This window comes from Petaurus breviceps, unplaced genomic scaffold (assembly GCF_028583685.1).
Source record: "Petaurus breviceps papuanus isolate PSGF00001 unplaced genomic scaffold, PetGlider_PUasm1.0 227, whole genome shotgun sequence".
NCBI classification, from domain to species: domain Eukaryota; kingdom Metazoa; phylum Chordata; class Mammalia; order Diprotodontia; family Petauridae; genus Petaurus; species Petaurus breviceps.
In genome coordinates this window covers 11,553,257-11,574,681 of record NW_027185896.1, presented here as the reverse complement: position 1 = coordinate 11,574,681, position 21,425 = coordinate 11,553,257, and the positions used below count along the sequence as shown (strand labels likewise).

Here is a 21,425-nt window from a genome sequence, read left to right as displayed (position 1 = left end):
AAGAGAGAAAATGTATTTGTTACTTGAAAAAAATTAAAATTTTAAAACATCGTAGTTTCCTTCAAAACTGAACTCATACTTTCTCCCACTTTAGGTTTTTTTCCTCATCAGCTCAGCTGTTTTTGCCTTTTTGTATTTATTTTTAATATATTCTACATATACTCATATGTGTATATGTTGTTTCCCTTGTAGAATGTAAGCTCCTTGAGGGCAGGCACAATTTCTTTTTTATCTTTGTACCTCCAGTACTTAGAGGTGCTTAATAAATGTTATTTTTATTTATTGATCCAGTTCATCCTGCAAGCTGTTTTTAGATAAACCTTTCTAAAGTACTGCATTTATCATGTCTTTCTTACTGATCAAAAACTTTAAGGAGCTCTTCGTACTTCATAACTTGGCATTCAAGATACTCTATGGTCTAGCCCCAGTGTACCTATATCTTTTTCAGTTTCACTTTGCTTTCATTCCCTAAATACACCTTGTGCCTTCCTTCTTCTATACTGTTTTTTATGCCCTTTTCCTACTTTGAAAGACCTTTTCCTTCCCAACCTTAAATCTTTCAGAGTAGGTGCTTTCAAGAATCAGTTTTTGCTAGGAAGGCTTCATTATGAAATTCTTGGTTTAGAGTATATATTTGACAACAAACTAAAAAAATATTGGTCTTTTCTCCCCCACTAGATGACTACTTTGAGAATCAGTCCCCTTTTATATATTTTTGTCCCCAAAAGCCCCCTTTCATAGGACCTTACATGCAAATATTTGTTCAGTAAACTATAATCTTGATGAAGAGACTAAAATTACCCACAGGAAAACACAGTGCAGTTTTCCATTCTTTGCTAGATTGTCTAGCACAAGTCATGGTATGAGTTAGAATAGTTCTGTTATTGCTAAGTTATTATTGAATTATTAAAAAGTGGAAAGGTCAGTAGAGTTGAAAAGCTTTCTTGCATGGAGGAAGACCACATAAATAAAAAGGATTTTTTAAATCAGCAGACCTTTAATTAACTCTTTGGTGTGGTTTGGTTTAAGATATTTGAGATATGTTAGATATAGACATATGTGTACACATACACATATGTTAAATAGATTTATGTTTGTCTTTAGAGAGGTATGATATCAGTGGTACTTAATGGATGGAAATCCTTTCTTCACCTTCATTTCTTCTTCTTTAGAGGTAAAAAATACCTGAGATATCAGTCTCTCATGAGTTATTTTCAGATATCCCAAGTATGCCTTCCTGATCCCCTTCCCCTAACTCCCACGATCAGTTTTGCTGTAATCTAATACAAACTCCCTTTCAAGCAGGAAGGGATCTTGATTAGAGAACAACTGATGGAATTTAATTGCATTTATTCCCATCTGGTGTGTGTTATCCAGCTCTTCTAAACCTTAGCATTTAAAAGGTAAAGTGATAGACTTTTAACAGAAGAGCCATTATTTGAAATTTTCTTTTGAATTGCTTTAAATTTTTAGATACATAAAGGTTAGCAGTAGATAATGCAAAAATCTCCTGGGTAGAAAAGGATCTTCTACATTCTAGCACTGTTATTTGCAGTTTTATGAGGAAACTTGATTTGCATTTCTCTTAATAGCGGTAGCTAAAAAGTGGTTAATGAGTTATGTTGCTAAGCTGTATAATCCTTGTTAGGCGAGTCATTTTATTTCTTTGAGCTTGAGTTAATAGGAGTGATATTTTTATTTCTTACTAGTTTATAAACCTTAAAATACTATAGAAATTTCCAAAATTTGTTAATAGTAAAATAATTTATACATTATGGAAAGAATGCAAAATTTTTTAATGTGACACAGAACTTCTTCAGGTAGAGCCTTTTTGCCTAAATAAAAGTAAATTTCTTACTTATTCCTCTCTCCCTTCCCTTCCCTCACCCCCCAATATGATTGAAAAAGTCACCAACCTGTTTCTCTAGAATGCTTCTTGTTGGAATTTGAGAACAGGCTTGAAGTGGTCTTTTGGGCTAGGGATTTCTCAAAGGAGATTGGGATGATAATGCATTAGTAAGATACTTTGATCTTTGGGAGGTGATCCCCTTTACAGCTAAAGAAAGATTTTTATGATCTCATATTTCACTCTGGATAAGTAACCTTGTGTTGAGTATTATGTTTTGTGCTAAGCTTAATAGTGTAAGGTCACAGCTGTTGTCAAGATTGAGTAGACCTAGGATTCTTTGGAAATGTCCAGATTCTTTATCAATATCTATAGCATGTAGAAAATACATGTGTGGTAGTGGATTCTTTAACCATGATTCACAGCAAGGGTGAATTTTATCACAACATCTTCCCAACCTTTCTTACATTGGGATTAAAAGGAAGAAGGGACAAAGTTGTCATTAATTTGCTCAGTTTTGTTCTTTTATCCAAAGGTTGAATCTACTATACCTGATAATTAGCTTGTGAATTTTCTATAAGACCTCTTCCCTCATAAAACCTTCATCAAGTCATATCTTACTTGCTTTGGAGGGGTAGCACTGGTTTACTGGCCTTCACACCTTTCTATCATCTTCCTACCATTCTGTCACATTTATCTGTGTCTTCAACTTTGCCTTTCCCTTTTCTGTTCCATCCCCTTTCTAATCCTTCCACTGCAAAACATTTCCCTTGTTTTCCCTAATCCTCAGTGCTCTCTATTTTGACCCACATTCTCAGATCACACCAGTAGATATTGTCTTTTCAGCCTTGTTCCCTCAGTCCAAATCCTTGTTCCCATTTATCAGATCATAATGTTAGCACTGGAAGGGACCTTTGAGGCCATGTAGTGCAGCACCTTCATTTTACAGACAAGGAACTTAACTGGAATCTTCAGTTTAACCTTGTCTTCCAGCTCTTTGCTATATACCCTAGACTCCAGACTGACGCAGCTTCCTTGTCAACCAGTTCATCTCATAAGTTGATTTCTGATTACTAGTTAAGCCAAGAAGCTGTTATATAGTAAGCAGTAACACAGGACACGGGATGGAAAAAAAATGTAGACTTAAAAGAATTCAGGCAGTTGGCAAGGAGAATTTTTAAGAAAAATTGAAACTACAACCTGTATTTTTTCAGGCCACTGATGCTCACTGCTATCAGACGTTTCGTCACTATGACATTGGTAAGTGGGGAAGGGCTATGACAGCTTGGTGGGCACACACAATTGTTTTAAATCTATTTGCAAGGCTGTTATTTTTTTTTCCTGAAAAATATAAGACAGATTGACTAAATCTAACTGTAGTAAGCAGTCCACAGAAGCAGTCCATTTTGCCATCTTTTAAATACTCTTATTATTGATTAAAACAAACTATATCCTTTGAGTTTAAAAAAAAGTACATTAGTAAATCATTTGTGAATAATTGATAAGGATACCTATCATTCCAATTGCCTTAATATTACAATTAATAGCAGCTGAAGTTACCTTTCAGTTTTAAACTTTCCAGGAGATCTGTGAAAGGTTAGTCAAATGGAATCATGTTCTTAACAGTATAGTAGCATGCAGTAGTACTTTTGAGAGGGGGAGGGAAAAAATTAAGTAAAAATTCCAGGGACAAGATAGCATAACTGGTCCCACAAATTCATTCAGGTTATAAATCTGACCCTGGACTCCTGGAAGTGCTTCATTGAACTCTAGAAACAGTAGAGCGGCAGTAGCTGAGGTCCAGTGAACTTGGCTGCAAAGAGAATTTCAGTGTTTTCAAAGGAGCAGATTACTGTTAACACTCAGCTTTCTAGTCTTACTGTAATGTACCTGAAAGACATAACCGGCAGAAGGAAAAACCATCGTCATGTCTGGCAAAGGTCTATGCTAATCAAGTCATTCAGTCTTTATCAAGTGTCTGCTGTGTTCCCAGATTATCTATGAAAAGATATATATCTATCTATATAAAGATATCTCTATCTCTATCTATCTATAGAGACACATCTCTATTGATGCCTATAGTTAAGCTATATATGTCTTCTAAAGATAGATATATCTACATCTGGATAAGATATATTTTATATTGCTAGGTAGAGATATATATCTATATCTCTGCACAAAACAGTATCTTGGAACATAGTAGGGACTTAGTAAAGATTGAATTGATTAGGATAGATGTTTCTCACACATACCCCCCCCCCAAACATACAGAACACACACACACACACACACACACACAGAAGTAATAGTGATTGATATTGGGGAGTGTAGATATGCAGAGGTCCAGGAAAAGTGCTGTGAGAAAAAATTTTGAGAGAGAAAGATAAGATGACTTTGCATCTGCTGGAAGTCTGGAAAGGTTTCATATGTAAAGTGGCCTTGAAGGAAGGGAGGGATTTTAACAGACAGAGATGAATTTAGGGATAGCATGAGCAAAGATTTGGTGACAAAATGGGGGGAAAGAGGATGGACAATAATGAGTTCCTTTAGTTCACTTTGAATGGAACATAGAGTAGTGGTAAAGAAAGCTGGACAAAGAGGTCAGGGGCTTGCTTGCCCAGAGCCCTGAAATGACAATAGTTTAAACTTTATTTGTTAGTTACTTTGTTGTGTTTGCTATCAGAGAACCTAGTGTTTAACCTAAGTTTTTTCCATCCCAAAATATTTGTGTGGCTATGCCTTAAATATATTTTTTTGTTTAGAAAATACTGATGTGGATAACCTGGATTTCATTAAAAACAAATTTCTGCTCTTTCTGTAGCATGCAGCAGTATGTGTTCAGTCTGTTACCTTATAGAATAGAGGTAAGACTATGTGACATGTCTAGAATATTTTTATACAACCAACAGGAAGAATTTAAAATCTTCCTTCATGTACACATGCCTACAACAGCTGTTGTAATAATCAGTGTATATTGTGATTATTATATACTAGACTTTGTGTACTGTTGCATTTGGGGGGTACTAGGAGCCCCAAAATGTAAGGGTGTCTACAGTGTGTCTGCCTTGAAAGAATTCAACCACTCAGGCTTTCAGTCAGACAGGTTTTAGTGTGTAAAAGCTGGTGAGGTTTTACAGAATCTGCACAATTTGAGGATGAGATGAATATTTTTATACAGAAAGACTGGGAAGATCTTTTGTTATCTAGGAATGGCAAGTAGCCTGGGGTGGTCCTGTGGTAATTGAGAAAGTAAGGAGTATCAAGTAAGCTAATTTAAGTAATCAAGGTGTACTGGGATGGACCAGATGCCTTGGGCAGAGGCACTATCAAACTGGGAAAATTCAGGGACTGGGGTGCTTTCAAAGACTTGGTGTTTTCCTTTTAGGAGTTCAGATCTCATTCCCATCACTAGAGGATCTACTTTTCACCTGAGAAGAATTCAGTTTAGTTTAGCGAATATTAAGCAGTTGGCCATATGTAAAACTCTGTACTAGGCCCTGGGAAAGAGAATGATTTGGAATTCATGATTCTGTAACTAGTTCAAATTGTAGATGATTTGCACTAACATGTTTAATATCTTTAAGGAAGGTGACTTTTCTTGGCTAATGTAGGTATAGAACAAGCTATCTTTTTACATATGTTTGGTTAAATATGTTTGTACAGTAACAGAATGTATTTGGTGATACTTTTTCACATTTATCAGTTGGACTCTAAAATGGGATATATTTAGTTATTAAATGGCCTCATTGACTCACTAAGAATTTAAAATTCCTATCAGTGTCTTCCATGGTTATGGAGATAGAGTTTGTGATTTCATCAAACTTTTTGGGAAAATACAGCCTTTTCACATTGCTTTCATATGGCAGTTTTGAATTATTCACAAAAAGTAGCTCCATGATCTTTTTCAAGTTTAAAGCCCTCTCACTTAATCAGGGCACCCTAAAGGACTTAAAGGAAATGCTTGAAGATGACATCCTTCACTCTGCTCTGAATGAAAGTCATAACTTGTCCAGAGATTTCATGGCTTTCACAGTCACTACTTAATTGTGGATTCACTCACAGAAGAATGATTTGAATACCATACTCTGTCGAGGTTCATGATAGGCCCAGCCCAGAAGCACCTTTATTATTGTAATAGTCCAACACACATCTTTTGAGCTATTCCATGTAAAGTAGAATGCTAGGCACTGTTGGTGAGATGAAAGAATTGGAAGACAAAAGTCTTTGCTATAAAACTTTATTACAAGCCAGAACATGTCTGATGATGAAGAAGGATGCAAATGAGAACAGGTCTGGACATACTGATTTGGGAAAGAACTACATAGGGATTTTATGTATATATGTGGGGGAGTAAGGTATGGGGAGATGTTGCACATTGAACTTAATGAATAAAATACATAGCTAGACCATCTGATTCAGTGGTATAAAGATAGTTCCTTTACATGCAGTGACTTCATCTTTAATTACTGGTATTTTGCCTGGTACTTTTTATCCTAAGAACATAAGAGTTTTAAATATATCCACTGCCTGGTTCTGCCCCACAAGGGGAGAAAAAATTAATACATCTTGTGTGAAGTCACGAAGCATGTTGAAATAGAGCCAGAAATAGAACTCTATGCTTTTGATTCTTGGTTTGCTGCTTCTTCACTAAGGCTTTAAATTGGTAGACAAAGATGATGCTTTATAATAGACTACAGACAAATAAAGTTTGAAAATTTTTTTTCCTATAGGTCAGAGAAGGCATTGTCATGCTCATTCTCTGAGATTCAGAATTATGTGAACCCAGAAATACAGCTGACATTTTGTCCTTCCTGATCATAATTGTTTGTGCTCATATTCTCTCTTTAAGTTATATGTTACTGCTTTGTGTATGTATTTTGTAGTTATTTTTCTCCCTGTATAGTTTATGTTTCCATTAGAATGTAAGCTCCTCAAGGGCAGGGACCTGGCAGCAGGATCTTTATATATAATAGGCCTTTAAATGCTGGTTGAACTGCATTAAAGATTTAGGAATATTCATTTTCTAGACTTCTGAGATTCTTAAAAATCTTTCTTTCTCTTTACTGTAGTAGAAAAAATTGACTTTTAAATCCCGTGTTCTTGACTGCTGAACTTTGTGTAGGCATTATGTCTTAATTAGTTGCAAATACTCAAGTAAGATGTTGAAATCAATTTCCATCTGCCTAGGGGTTTGGTGTTTGGCAGTACGGTAGGTTGGCAAATATTTAGAAAAGGAAAAAAACAGGTTCAAGATAGAGGGCTAATTTTATACACTGAGAAGAGAAAGAGAATCATGGAGTCAGATCCTCATCCCAGCCATCTCTTGCATGAGAACTGGCTTTTTGAGTCTCAGAATTCTACATGGTTATCATAAACTGAATATGTATGTAATTCCTGAGTATTTTGAGAAGTAGAAATTTAAAAAAACCAGCATGAATAAGCATATTTTTTTTTGCTTGCAGCATTACTGTGAAATACTTTGAGGTATATTGCTATAACAAAAGTTTCTTTACATTGAACAACTGCTCACCATAGATGCATTTTCCTAGCCTTGCTTTTAATAAACTTCATTGTTAAGATTTCATCATAAAAGTCACCATTCTTATAAAAAACTTTACAAGAATGCAGAATTAGGCAAAAGTTCCCTTTCCTTCTGTTTTAGATTCTTCTTATCTCAAGAGGGACTTACTATCCCTGGACTATGGGTATGTTGAGATTTTTAGGTAAATGTGATGGCTGAAATTGAGTTGCTTTTCAAAGCTTCCGATGGCATAAACACGATTCTTTCCTAGAAAAACAGGAATCAACTCCTGCCTGATTTTCCCTTAAGTATGTTGCTAAGCTAGGTATTGGTACAAGATTCTCTTTCAGTCCTTCCTCATTTTCTTTACCTGTCCTGCCTTATTATGAGCCATAGTACTCCAGGATTTGACCTGTAGAAGGAAAAAAAACAACTGTGTATTTGACTTCTTAGGAATAATTCAACACTGCATGCTTTTGCTATGAGATTCAAGTTCAGCAAACATCATTTTTATATCCTCTGACTTATACTCTTCCAACTTGAATTTCAGCCTCTGATTTTAAGTGACTCTATTTCAAATCCAGTCATTAAGTTTGTGAATAATATGTATTGTAAATAATATTTTTTCTAGGTGGAGATTTGTTAGCTCTAGAGCTAAAATAAACCTCATCAGTCTTAGTAGTAGCAGTTTTATAATGGGACTGGTGTTAGTGTTCAGCATATAGGGCATATTTTAGGATATATTTTCTGGTGTGCCAAAGTTAATATAAAGATCACGTAAGTCTCTTGTCAGATTTAAACATTAAGTAGATACGATGAGGTTCAGTGCACTGCGAACTGTTGGGGTCCAAGGTTGTTCTGAAAGAATTCGCTCTGGCAGCCTCCAAATCAAGTAAAATTAATTATTGAGGGTAAAACACATCAAACAGCTCAAGGGAGACCCCACCTTAAGGCATCTTCTCCCCTCTCCCCCCAAAGAGAAGGGAGAACCCCTGATTAAGGAAGGTGCTCCTAAGCGGAGAGACTAGGAATTTTTATAATGGAAAAGCCACTGTGTGAAGGGAGAGGAGGTAATCACATAATCAGTTTCAGAGATTGCTCCTTATCTAGGCCTCTAGTCCAGGGGGAAGGAGCTGAGGGGCCCCTGTTTTGATATTTCTTTGGCCAGTCTGCTTGAATCTCATCCTTTCCTAAGGTGGCTTTAAGTGGTACTTGAGATAATGGGCTTCCCTTTGACCTGTCTATTTGAATCTCTGCAGATATATCTGATAATTAAAATTTTTGAAGCTTTGTTTTGAGTGATCTTAATGCATGTCTTAACACTTAACACAGAATCCTAAAGTTGGAAAAGACTTTTAAGTGTCATCTAGTCTAACCTGAACCATAAGCATGAGTCCCTTCTGAAACGTTCTTGATAAGTGGTCATGAAAGGCCTTTATTGATATTGACTTCACTACCTTCCCGAAGCAGCATATTCCACTTCTAGACAGCTCCAGTATTACATCGAGCCAAAATCTGCCTCTTTGGGAGTCTCACTTCTTGCTTCTTTTCTTCTCTCAAAGGCCAAAGAGAAAAAAAAAACCTAATTTCTCTTTAACTAAAATCCCTCGGATATGAAAACTGCTCACGTTAATTCTGTTGTTCATTTCTCCAAATAAAAATCTCCAGCTCTTCAAGCAGGCCTTGGATGGCATGACTTTAAATCCCCTTGCCATCCTGATTATCCTCCTAAACATGTTTGCCTCTGTTTCCTAGTCTGTAAAATGTCTGGAGAAGAAATGACAAATTACTCCAGTATTTTTATCAAGAAAACCCCAAATGGAGTCATGATTGAAACAACTGAACCACAAATTTTTTTTTTTTTTAGTTATAGGGAAATAGAATTGTTCATATCATTTGATTACTTATCCATTAGAGAATGGCTTTTGGTCTTATCTGTACCTGTCATTTAGATACATGTGTTAGATATCAAACCCTTATGATAGAAATTTGATACAGTGATTTTTTTTTAATTCAACTGCTGCTTTTTGTGGCCTAGATGCATTTTATGTTTACATAAGCTTTTCTGTTTTTTGTAGTCAAAGCAACCAATAACCTATTTAATAATTTCTAATTGCATTCGTCCCTTCTTTGTTTAAGAGTACATCTACCCATTGCTGTGAAAGGTTTGTATGTGATGTTTCTCTTCTAATTTTCAATGGGATGATTTTTTTTTTACTTTAATTTATTAATTTGTTTGTTTCCTTTTAGTTTACAGGATTCAATTCCACAATTCCTTGAATTTCACATTTTGTCCCCCTCCCTCTCCTCCCCATGGCGGCTTATAATCAAGTATAGGATCTGTAAATACTATCACATTATACAATGGTCAGGTTATAAGGATGGATTGTACCAGCTGGAATTAAAAATGGTAAAGAGGACATAAAATCAAATAAGAGAACGAAAAAGATCAGGTATTTTGCTTCCACCTGGATATAAATTTAGTTCTTTCTAGTTCTTTCTCTGGATGCACGTTTTTCTCTCCATCATATGTCTTTTGGGATTGACTTATATCCCTGCATTGTTGAGAAGAGTCCAGTCTATCAAAGTTGGTCATCACACATACGTTGTGTCTGTACAAATTCCTCCTGGTTCTACTCTTCTCACTCAGCATCAGTTCTTTTAAGCCTCTCCAGGTAAATATGAAGACCGCCTGCTCCCCGTTTCTTATAGCGCAATAGTATTCCATAACATGCATATACCACAACTTGTTCAGCCATTCCCCAATTGATGGGCACCCCCTTAATTTCCAATTCTTTGCCACAACAAAAAGAGCTGCTATAAACATTTTTGTACATATGGGTCTTTCTCCCATTTCTATGATCTCTTTGGAATATAACCCTAGGAGTGGTATTGCTGGATCAAAGGGTATGAAAGTATTTATAGCCCTTTGGGCATAATTCCAGATTGCTCTCCAGAAAGGCTGGATCAGTTCACAACTCCACCAACAATGCATTAGTGTTCCAGTTTGCCCACATCCTCTCCAGCATTTGTCATTTTCCTGTTTTGTCATCTTAGCCAATCTGACTGGTGAGATGTGGTACCTCAGAGTTGTTTTGATTTGCATTTCTCTAATTAATAGTGAATTAGAGCATTTCTTCATGTGCTTATAGATAGCTTTAATTTCTTTCTCTGAAAACTGCCTGTTCATATCCTTTGACCATTTATCAATTGGGGAATGACTTGTATTCTTATAAATTTGACTCAATTCTCTGTATATTTTAGAGATGAGTCCTTTGTCAGAGACATAGGTTGTAAAGATTCTTTCGCAATTTCCTACCTCTCTTAATCTTGGTTACGTTGGCTTTATTTGTACAGAAACTTTTCAATTTCATGTAGTCAAAATAGCCATTTTACATTTTATAATGTTCTCTAATTCCTGTTTCATCATAAAGTCATTCCCTCTCCACAAGTCTGATGGGTAAACTATTCCTTGTTTTAGCAGACTGCTTACAGTATCAACCTTTATACCTAGATCATGAACCTAATGGGATGATTTTTAATATTTAAGATATGTATTCATTTTGAATTTATTGTGGAGTATGGTATAAGTTGTTGGTATAAGCTTAATTTCTGCTAGGCTGTTTTCTAGTTTTCCCAGAGGTCTTTATCAAATAGGTAATTCTTTCCTATTATAACTTATTTATTCTTCAGGTTTATCAAATTCTTGTTGGTTGAGTTCTGTTATTTCTGATTCTTCCTTGTCTAATCTGTTATATTGAATTGCTTTTCTATTTTTTAACCAGTACCAAATAGTTTTGATGACTGCTTATTTATAATATAGTTTGAGATCTGTAATACCCCTTCATGTCTAACTCTTATCATTATTACCCTTGATAGTCTAGGACCTAGGAACTGTTCCTAGAGGTTCCTAAAGTGGGCAATCCCACCCCTTGGTGGGGGGCACTGTACCAATCCAGGGGGGCATTAGTAGCCTTTGGTACAGTTGGGGGGGGGGGCGTTGAATAAAAATAAGGGGATGGTGGAAGCATAAAGAAGAGAACTTTAAAAAACCATTCATACATGTTCCATCTATTGTGTAACAGAGTTAAAGTCATAGTGATTACATTATTTTTCAAATAAACACACATAATGCAAGTTATAACTGATCAGTGGTCAATTCACTGACAGGTCTTAATAAGCTGACGGGTCTTAACAAGAAAGTGTTGCCAGGCAAGCCTGTTGTGTGTTGTTGGGAAGTCCAGCAAGACTGTGCCTTGTTTATAGTATGATACTATATAGTTACATGATGCAATATTGTGTCATCAAAATTTCAGTGCTGAGAAAAAAACCATAAATTTACAATAAATTAAATTTATGATATCATTTAAAAATACTTTTTTTTAAATGATGCTTTTAAAAGGTGCTTCCAACTTCCCTCCCCCCCAGCTTGCCCTCCCTTCCATCATCCCCCCTCTCCTCCCCTTCCCCTGCCCCCTACTCTCCTGGAGGGTGAGATACCCTATTTAGTGTGTATTTCATTCCATCCTCAAGACAAATTCAATGGGAATAAGGTTGACCCATTAAATGCCCTTTTGCCTTCCTATTCTTCCTCTCCATTGTGACCATTTCCCTTGCCTCTTCTATATGAGGTCAAAGGGAAGCCCATTTAGGAGGATTTTTTTTTCAAATTTCAAAAAAACCATTAAAGTGTTAAAGAAAATAGATTTCGGGGGGGGGTGAGTAATTTTTTTTGTTTTTGAAAAGGGGTGCTAGGCCACATAATTTTGGAAACTTCTGGTATAGGTCTTTCATTCCTCCAAATTAATTTCATCAAGTTCTATAGAGTATCCCTGTAATAGTTTGATTGGTATAACATTAAGACTATAAACAGAAGAACTGATTTCTTTTTTTTTTAAATGCTTTATTAACTTCTCACATCGTTCGTTTCTGCCAGATTTTGAGTTACAAATTTTCTCCCCGTTTTTCCCCCACCCATCCCCCCAAAACAGCAGTCCCACAGGATATCCCCACCCCTGATCTGCTCTCTCCCATATTTTCTCCCATACCCGTTTCAACTTTTCCAGTAGGGCATGGTGGATCTCTATATTTCCCAATTACATGTAAAACAATATTGATAATAGTATATATATATATTTAAACATTTGATTTTAAAACTTTGAATTCCAGATTCATTCCCTTCCTCCCTTATCACCCACCCTTACTGGGAAGATAAGCAGTTCAGTATAGGTTGTACATGTGTGGCTAATGCAAAACAATAACATAGCAGATATATTGTAAAAGACTGACTATATTTCCCTCCCTCCTATCCCACACCCCACTTGTTCTATTCTCTACTTTGATCCTGTCCCTTTTCAACAGTGGGTGGCTCCAACTTCCCTCCCCCCCAGCCTGCCCTCCCTTCCATCATCCCCCCTCACATCCCCTCCCGCCCCATTCTCCTGGAGGGTGAGATACCCTATTTAGTGTGTATTTCCCTCCCTCCTCAAGCCAGATTCAATAGGAATAAGGTTGACCCCATTCCCTTTTGCCTTCCTATTCTTCCCCTCCATTGTAACCATTTTCCCTTGCCTTTTCTGTATGAGATAGTTGCCCCACTTTGTCTCTCCCCATCTCCTCTCATTATATCCCACTCACCTCTTAATTTCACCTTTTAAGTATCATCCCTTCCTGTTAAATTGGTCCCATGCCCTCTATCTATGTATACCTGTAAACATATATACACACATTCACATATGTATTCATATGCCTGCATACCCTCATATAAAGACATATATATATAATATATATTTCTAATCCCTTCAACTACTGAGAAAAGTTTCATAAGTTACAATTATTGTTTTTCCATGTAGGAATATTAATAGTTCAACTTTGGCCAAGTGGCTCAGCAAGCAAGAGCACCGGCCTCAGTGCGAGGATGACCCGGATCAAATCCGGGCCCAGACACCCAGCACCACACCCAGAAACAACAACCGGTCGTGCAACCCTGAGCAAGCCACTCAACCCCAATTGCTTAAAAAAAAAAAATAGTTCAACTTTGATAAGTTCCTTATGATTTCTTTTCCCTGTTTACCTTATCATGCTTCTCTTGCTTCTTCTATCTGAATGTCAAATTTTCTATTCAACTCTGGTTTTTTCAGCAAGAATGCTTGAAAGTCCTGTATTCCACTGAATGACCATATTTTCCCCTGAAACAGGATACTCAGTTTTGCTGGGTAGGTGACTCTTGGTTTTAATCCCAGCTCCCTTGACCTCTGGAATATCACATTCCAGGCCCTTCGATCCCTCAGTGTAGAAGCTGCCAGATCCTGGGTTATCCTGATTGTGTTTCCACAATATTCAAATTGTTTCTTCCTGGCTGCTTGTAATATTCTCTCCTTAATCTGGGAATTCTGGAACCTGGCTATAATATTCCTAGGAGTTTTCTTTTTGGGATCTTTTTCAGGAGGTGATCGGTGGATTCTTTCAACCTCTATTTTGCCCTCTGGTTCTAAAACATCAGGGCAGTTTTCTTTGAGAACTTCCTGGAGGATGCTGTCCAGGCTCTTACTTTGGTCATGGCTCTCAGGCAGTCCAATAATTTTTAAATTATCTCTCCTGGATCTATTTTCCAGGTCAGTGGTTTTTCCCATGAGATATTTCACATTGCCTTCTATTCTTTCATTTGTTTGGATCTGTTTAACAGCATCTTGATTTCTCATAAAGTCATTAGCTTCCATTTGCTCCAATCTAATTCTGAAGCAATGATTCTCCTCAGTGAGCTTTTGAGATTCTTTTTCCATCTGGCAAATTCGACTTTTTAAGGCATTCTTCTCCTCATTGCCTTTCTGAGCCTCCTTTGCCATTTGAGTCAGTCTGTTTTTTAAGGTATTATTTTCTTCAGTCAGGCTGTTGACTCTCATTTCATAATTTTCTTGCATTGTTATCATTTCTCTTCCCAATTTTTCCTCCACTTCTCTTATCTGCTTCTTAAGGTCCTCTATGGCCTGTAACCAGCTTGTATTTTCCTTTGAAGCTTTTGGTGCAGGAGTTCTGACTTCACTGATTTCCTCCTGTTCCATGCCTTGCTCCTTCTTATCCCCAAAATAGGAGTGTAATGTTGGAATCTTCTGTCTGCTTTGTTTCCTTTGCCTGCTCATTTTGCCACTCAATGATTTGACTTTTGGGCTTTTTGCCACAGTAGGACTCTGCCACCAGACAGGGGAGCTTTCGTCCCAAGTGCTGGGGTTTTCTCAGCTGCCTGAGGTATTAGATGGGTGCCCTCTCTGATGTCTCCACACGATCTGGCATGATGGACACACACCCCAGGCCCTCCACCCTAGACTGCAATCCAGATCCAAGCAGGTTAAAGCAAGAGCGATTACCCCTCAGACTGGTGCTTGGTACCCCTACACTCTGCAGGCCAGGAGCTGCAGCTGCCACGTGACGCTGGCTGGCTGTGCTGGGTCTCAGCAGCTTCTAAGAAGCCATGCACTCCCACTTACTGGGTCCCAAAGTCCAGACTGCACTGACCTTCCACTTTGTCCTTCACATCTATGTGTTGATAAATCTGGAAATGGCCACAGCTGCTGCTGATCTGGAGTCCCTCTGGCTAGCAGCTGGTCAGATCTGCCCTGGGGCTAAAGCCTAGGCCTGGGGCTGGGCTCAGCTCTCAGAGGGCTGCATTCCTGCGGGCCTGCTGGGCTGTCCTCAGCAGGAGGTTAGCTTCTCTGTGTCATTTTGTGGGTTCTCCAGCTCCAAAATTTGTTTAGAGTCCCCTTTTTACATGGATTGGGGAAGGTGGAAGCGGGAGCTTTGGGGAGGTCCTGCTTCTACTCTGCCATCTTGACTCCGCCCCCCTGTTTTTTTTTTTTTTTAAACAAGTATATGCTTCCAAACCTCTCTTGTTTCCATAGGAGATATGTCTGGTCAGCAGGGCAGAGTGTAGTGACTCTCTCCCACTATGCCTTAGGAGTACCAACCCTGTGGAGTCCTAAGCTTTAAGTAACCCGGAAGTTGCCTCAATACAGCTGGAGTCCCCCAAGAGGCTGTGTCAGGTTGGAACCAGTGAAGTCCTGGCTTTGTCTCCTTTTCCTAAGATGTATTTGGGAGGGCGGAAACCCTCTCAGATTCTGGTGCTGGCACTAAGAGCAAAATGTATTTTATCATCTGTTCTTTGGGACCAAAATTGGTTGCTGAAACTTATCTTAGTGTCATTTTTGCTTGTATTATTGTGGTCATTATGTACATCATTCTGCAGGGTCTGTTCTCTTTTATGTGTATTTGTTCATACAAGTCTTCCCATGTTTCTCTGAGTTTCTTCTATTTGTCATTTCTTAGGGTACAGTGATATTCCATTAAATTCTCATACCACAGCTTCTTTAACAATTCCCAAATATATCTCCCTCTGTCTTCTCCCCCAAATTTTTACTACTACAAAAAAGTGTTACTTTTAATATTTTTTAAAATGTGAGACCTAATTGTCTTTAACTTTTTGGGGTTATGTGTCCAGCAGTGGGGACCTCTGGGTCAAAAAGTAAGAGCAGTAATATACATACATTAAGGGGAGACATACATGTCAATAGTGTAAAAGTAAGTAATTGATTCACAAACTACCCCCTAGCAACAAAGTGTAGTGAAGAATTGTTGTTTGATAGAACAGTATGGATTCAGGGATACAGGACCTGTGTTCAGATCTTCATTCTGCTATCATGTTTTCTGTAAGTATGTAAAAAAGTAATAGTAACTGACTTTAACAATTTAACTTAAGGCTTTTAAAGTACTTTTCTCACAAACTAAGTATCAACTCAAGGAGTGCTTGTGAAAACTTTGTCTTCCATTTTCGTACCTATTGCTTAATTGTAAATGAATTGTATTTTATATTACATAAACAAAGCACCCAGATTCCTAATTAGTATCCTTCTAAGCTGTACAATTCATTGAAGTTACTTTCTTAGCCACTACTTTGTCTCTCTAAGAAGTGAGCAATCTTTTTTTTCCCGATTTTTCAAAGATATTTTGATTTTTTTAAATTACATTTTAACAAAAATTTTAACAAAAAAATTTTTAACGTTTTTTTTTTTTTAATTTTGAGCTCCAAATTCCCTCCGTCCTCCATTCTCACTGAGAAGGCAAGCAGTTTTATAAAGATTACACATATACAGTTATTCAAAACATACTTACATATTAGTTACATTATCAAAAATAAAGATAAAAAATTATGCTTCGATCTTCATTCTGTTCCTTTAGTTCTTTCTCTGGAAGTGGATAACCTTTTCTTTTTATAAGTCCTTTGGAATTGTCTTGGATCATTGCAATGCTGAGAATAACTAAATCATTCCCAGTCAATCATCATGCAGTGGTGTTGTTACTGTGTATAGTGTTTTCTTGTTTCCACTCGCTTCATTTTATCAGTTAAAAATAAATCTTCCCAAGAGTCACCTACCCAGCAAAACTGAGTATCATGTTTCAGGGGAAAATATGGTCATTCAGTAAAATAGAGGACTTTCAAGCATTCTTGCTGAAAAAACCAGAGTTGAATAGAAAATTTGACATTCAGATACAAGAAGCAGGAGAAGCATGAGAAGGTAAACAGGGAAAAGAAATCATAAGGAACTTATCAAAGTTGAACTATTAACATTCCTACATGGAAAAACAATAATTGTAACTTTTGAAATTTTTCTCAGTAGTTGAAGGGAATAGAAATATATATATGTCAATATATGAGGGTATATGGGCATATGAATACATATGTGAATGTGTGTTTACAGGTATACATAGATAGAGGGCACAGGACCAATTTAACAGGAAGGGATGATACTTAAAAGGTGAAATTAAGAGGTGAGAGAGGAATATAATGAGAGGAGATGGGGAGAGACAGATTGGGGTAAATTATCTCATACAGAAGAGGCAAGGGAAAATGGTTACAATGGAGGGGAAGAATAGGAAGGCAAAAGGGAATGGGTCAACCTTATTCCCATTGAATTTGGATTGAGGAGGGAATGAAATACACAGTAAATAGGGTATCTCACCCTCCAGGAGAGTAGGGGGGGGGAAGGAGATGAGAGGGAAGATGATAGAAGGAAGGGCAGGCTGGGGGGAGGGAAGTTGGAAGAACCCACTTTTGAAAAGGGACAGGATCAAAGTAGAGAATAGAACAAGTGGGAGGTGGGATAGGAGGGAGTGAAATATAGTCAGTCTTTTACAATATATCTACTATGTTATTGTTTTGCATTAGCCACACATGTATAACCTATACTGAACTGCTTATCTTCCCAGTAAGGGTGGAAGACAAGGAAGGAAGGGAATGAATCTGGAATTGAAAGTTTTAAAATCAAATATATATATATATATATGTGTGTGTGTGTATATATATATATATATGTGTGTGTGTGTGTGTATATATATGTATATGTGTATATACTATTATTAATACTATTTTACATGTAATTGGGAAAAAAGATATATAGGCATAGAGATCCACTGGAAAAGTTGAAAGGGGTATGGGAGAAAATATGGGAGAGAGCAGATTGGAGGAGGGGATATCCTGTGGTACTGCTATTTTGGGGCGATGGGTAGGGGAAAAATGGGGAGAAATTTTGTAACTCAAAATCTGGCGGAAACTAATGATGTAAATCAGAAGTTAAAAAAGCATTTGGAAAAACAAAATAAAAAAATCTTCCCACTTTTTTTTTTTTTAAGCAATCAGGGTTAAGTAACTTGCTCAAGGTTACATGGCCAGTTATTTCTGGGTGTGGTGCTAAGTATCTGAGCCCAGATTTGATCCCCAGGTCATCCCTACACTGGAGCCGGTGCTCTTACTCGCTGAGCCACCTGGCCACCCCTAAGCAATTGGGGTTAAATAACTTGCTCAAGGTTACACAGCCAGGTGTTTCACAGGGTGGGTGCTAAGTGTCTGAGCCTGGTATTCAATCTCCAGGTCATCCTGACACTGGAGGCAGTGCTCTTACTCTGTGCTACCTGGCTGCCCCCATACTGCGTTCTTATGAAGGCAAGTTTCCTGATCTGTAAAATGAACTGGAGAGTTTTTTGAAATCCCAAATTCTGAGGTCCTGTGAGTAAGTCTATTATTGTATGATAATCATCCATTTTGGTATCTGTGAATCAGATTATATCACATCAGAAGTTGTTCACAAGGGGCGGCTAGGTGGCTTAGTGAGTAAAGCACCCCAGTCGGGAGGACCTGAGTTCGGTTCCAGCCTCAGACACTTAGCACCCACACATACACACAAAAACTAGCTGTGTAACCTTGGGCAAGTTACTTAACCCTGACTGCCCTCCAAAAGGCAGAAAAAAAAAGAAGTTCACACTGAAACATCCAATATAGCTAGAGAGTGACCAAATAAATCATGGTGTATTAATGTAATGAAATATATTAGTATTAATGGGAGTAGAGATTGGACCTATGATTTCATTGATCAGGAAACTCCATCAGTGCAAGTTGGCCCCTTCTCTGAAATTTAAACCTTTTAGAGAGTTGCCTGGAATATCTTTTTTGCCCAGTGTCATTCAGCAGGGGTGATGGATGGCTTCAAGGTCAGTTCTCAGTTATGACATCCTGTCTCAAAAAAACCTAGGCAGTTCAGTGCATATGGTATTGGGCATGGAGTCAGCAAGACCTGAGTTCAAGTGCAGCCTCAGATACTTAATGGCTATATAGTCCTGGGCAAGTCACTCAGCCTCCCACCATCTGATATTCTTAATTGCACTACATCCCAGAGGAGTTGTGGGGATGAAATGACATAATCTTTGTTAAGTACTTTGCAAACCTTAAAGTGCTAATTAAATGTTAGCTGTTTAAAAAAATAGCCAAAAATACTGTACATATAAAAAATGCAAGGAAATAGAGGCCTATATGAAGTAATGCAAAAGCAAGATCAGCAGAACTAAAATGATAAATTTTTGTACGTATTTAAACAAAGGTAACAGGAATCCATGTTCTTGGAGATGGACATAAAGTAAGCACAACTTTTTTGTTTGGTTATATCATTTGGTCAAGGTGCTGAAGATTTTATGTAAGATTTTCCCTCACCTTAATTTTGTATGTTTATTTTTCTTTTCTGGTTATTATTTTTAATAAAACCTTTGAAAGTTACCCAAAGTGATGGATAGGTTTTAAGAGAGATTGCTTCAGACTTCATAGACTGTTATTTAAAAGGAGGTCATCTAATCAGATCACAAATTTTTACAGAACAAGGAAGGCCAGAGAAGGAAAGTGACTTGTTCACATTCAGAATTAGTAACAGAACCAAGTATCTAGCCTTGTGTACAGTAGGCTCTTAATAAAGAGTTGCTTAATTTAGTTGAAGATAAAAATCTAGGTCTTGATTCTTTGCCCCTTGACCACACCCTCTCTTCCTCCTCTGCTGTTGACAGAGCTGTGACATTGTCCACATTTCCATATTGTCCACATTGCACATGTGAAAATTTTTTTTTTATTTTTTTTTGCTTTTTGGAGGGCAGTTGGGGTTAAGTGACTTGCCCAGGGTCACAGGGCTAGTTTTTGTATTAAGTGTCTGAGGCCGGATTTAAACTCAAGTCCTTCTGACTGCAGGGCCGGTGCTATATTCACTGTGCCACCTAGCCACTCCTGCACATGTGATTTCTGTGTTCAAGAAGTTAATTTATATGCATCTAGGAATATTCAGTACTCTTAGAAAGATGTAGCCTTGTATGATTCCTTTTCTTCTTTCTTTCTAGGTGTCTCATTCAGTGGCTAAACTTGTATTAGTTAATTTCCACTGGCAAGTCTCAGAGATACTGGAAAGGTAAGTGTTTGGGTGAAGGAATGAATGAAAAATGTAAGTTTGTTTTTTCTAATTATAAAACAAAGCTATTGCCAACAACTGCATTCTCCTTTGGTATCTAGAAAATCATTGTTGGAGTGGTGTTTCATTTTAAAAGGCAGGTTTGGAATTGTTGTTGGAAGTGCCATTTTACTTTTTAGCTGTGCCCCTCTAAGAGCAGAGTCCATTCTGTGGCTGTCAGGAATGTTGGACTTGTTTTATGAGGAAGTGACCAGAGTGTCTGTCCACGTGGGATCCAGGGATGGCAGATGAGCGCAATAATCTCAAATGGAAACATCAGTGTTTCTTTTTAGAATTGCTACTCAGAAGATATACTTGATCACATTTTAAATGATCACGACTTTTATCCCTAGTTTTAAGCACCACTAATACCCTACTACCTGCTTGATACTTTGAACTTGGAAGCTGTCTTGTCACAAATGATAATATTCCTAATTTATTATCTCCTTCAGTCAAGAATAAAGTTACTTAACAAAATAGAAGTTGTGATTCTATAATGTGCTTTTTAGGCAGTGGTTGTTTTGACCACAACATTCATTCAAAAAGCCCGAGTGACATATATTCTATTTACAGGGTCCTTGGTTCTGTCAAGCCTATTCCCTTCAGAATCCAGTATAAAGCCCATTGTGTGACATTTCAAGCTCTTTATAACCTGGTCCTTTCCAGGCTTCTCACACTTGATTCTGCTCCCCTTCTACTTTACAGCAGTGTTAGCCAATTGCTTTTCCTTGCACATAATGCTCTGTGTCCTGACTCCGTTCCTTTTCACAGGCTCACATACTTCTAATGCTTTCCTTCTCACCTCTGCCTTGCAGCTTTCTCAGCTTCCCTCAAGTCTCAGCTCAGATCTTGCTAGCTGACTTTTCTGGGGGATGGCCTCCTTTTTATACTGCATATATCTTGTATGAACAGAATTTTTGTGTGTGGTCTCCATTACATTGTGGGCTCTTTGGGGGCATGGATTATATTTTTGTCTTTCTTTATTTCCTCAGCACTTAGCATAGTGTCTGACACATAGTTAGCCCTCAATAAATGCTTGTTGACTGCCTGACTACTCACTTCTTTGTAGAATGTTAGGTGTAAGTAGCCACCCTTGGAAACTTTTCAAATGAAGACACTTAGAATCATAGAATTTAAATTTGGAAGGGACCTTAGAGGTCAGTCAGTTAGTAAAATATCTTGGACACCTTCTGGTCACCATTAAGCACCTGTGATGAAGAAAAATGTTATTGCAAAAGAAAGAGCGCTCAGT

At 37.5% G+C, this 21,425-nt stretch overlaps 1 protein-coding gene across 4 annotated transcripts in view; it reads left to right on the top strand.

The window, feature by feature from the left end:
* ARIH2 (ariadne RBR E3 ubiquitin protein ligase 2) overlaps window positions 1-21,425 on the top strand; it is a 66,222-nt gene that overhangs the window by 21,418 nt on the left and 23,379 nt on the right. For all 4 annotated transcript variants that reach the window (XM_069095775.1, XM_069095774.1, XM_069095772.1 and 1 more), the window contains one exon: window positions 20,067-20,134. Coding sequence is in view for 2 of the 4 variants with exons in the window: in XM_069095772.1 (XP_068951873.1) it covers window positions 20,067-20,134 (68 nt within the window). In the remaining 2 variants the exon portion in view is untranslated. The remainder of the gene's footprint in view (window positions 1-20,066; window positions 20,135-21,425) is intronic.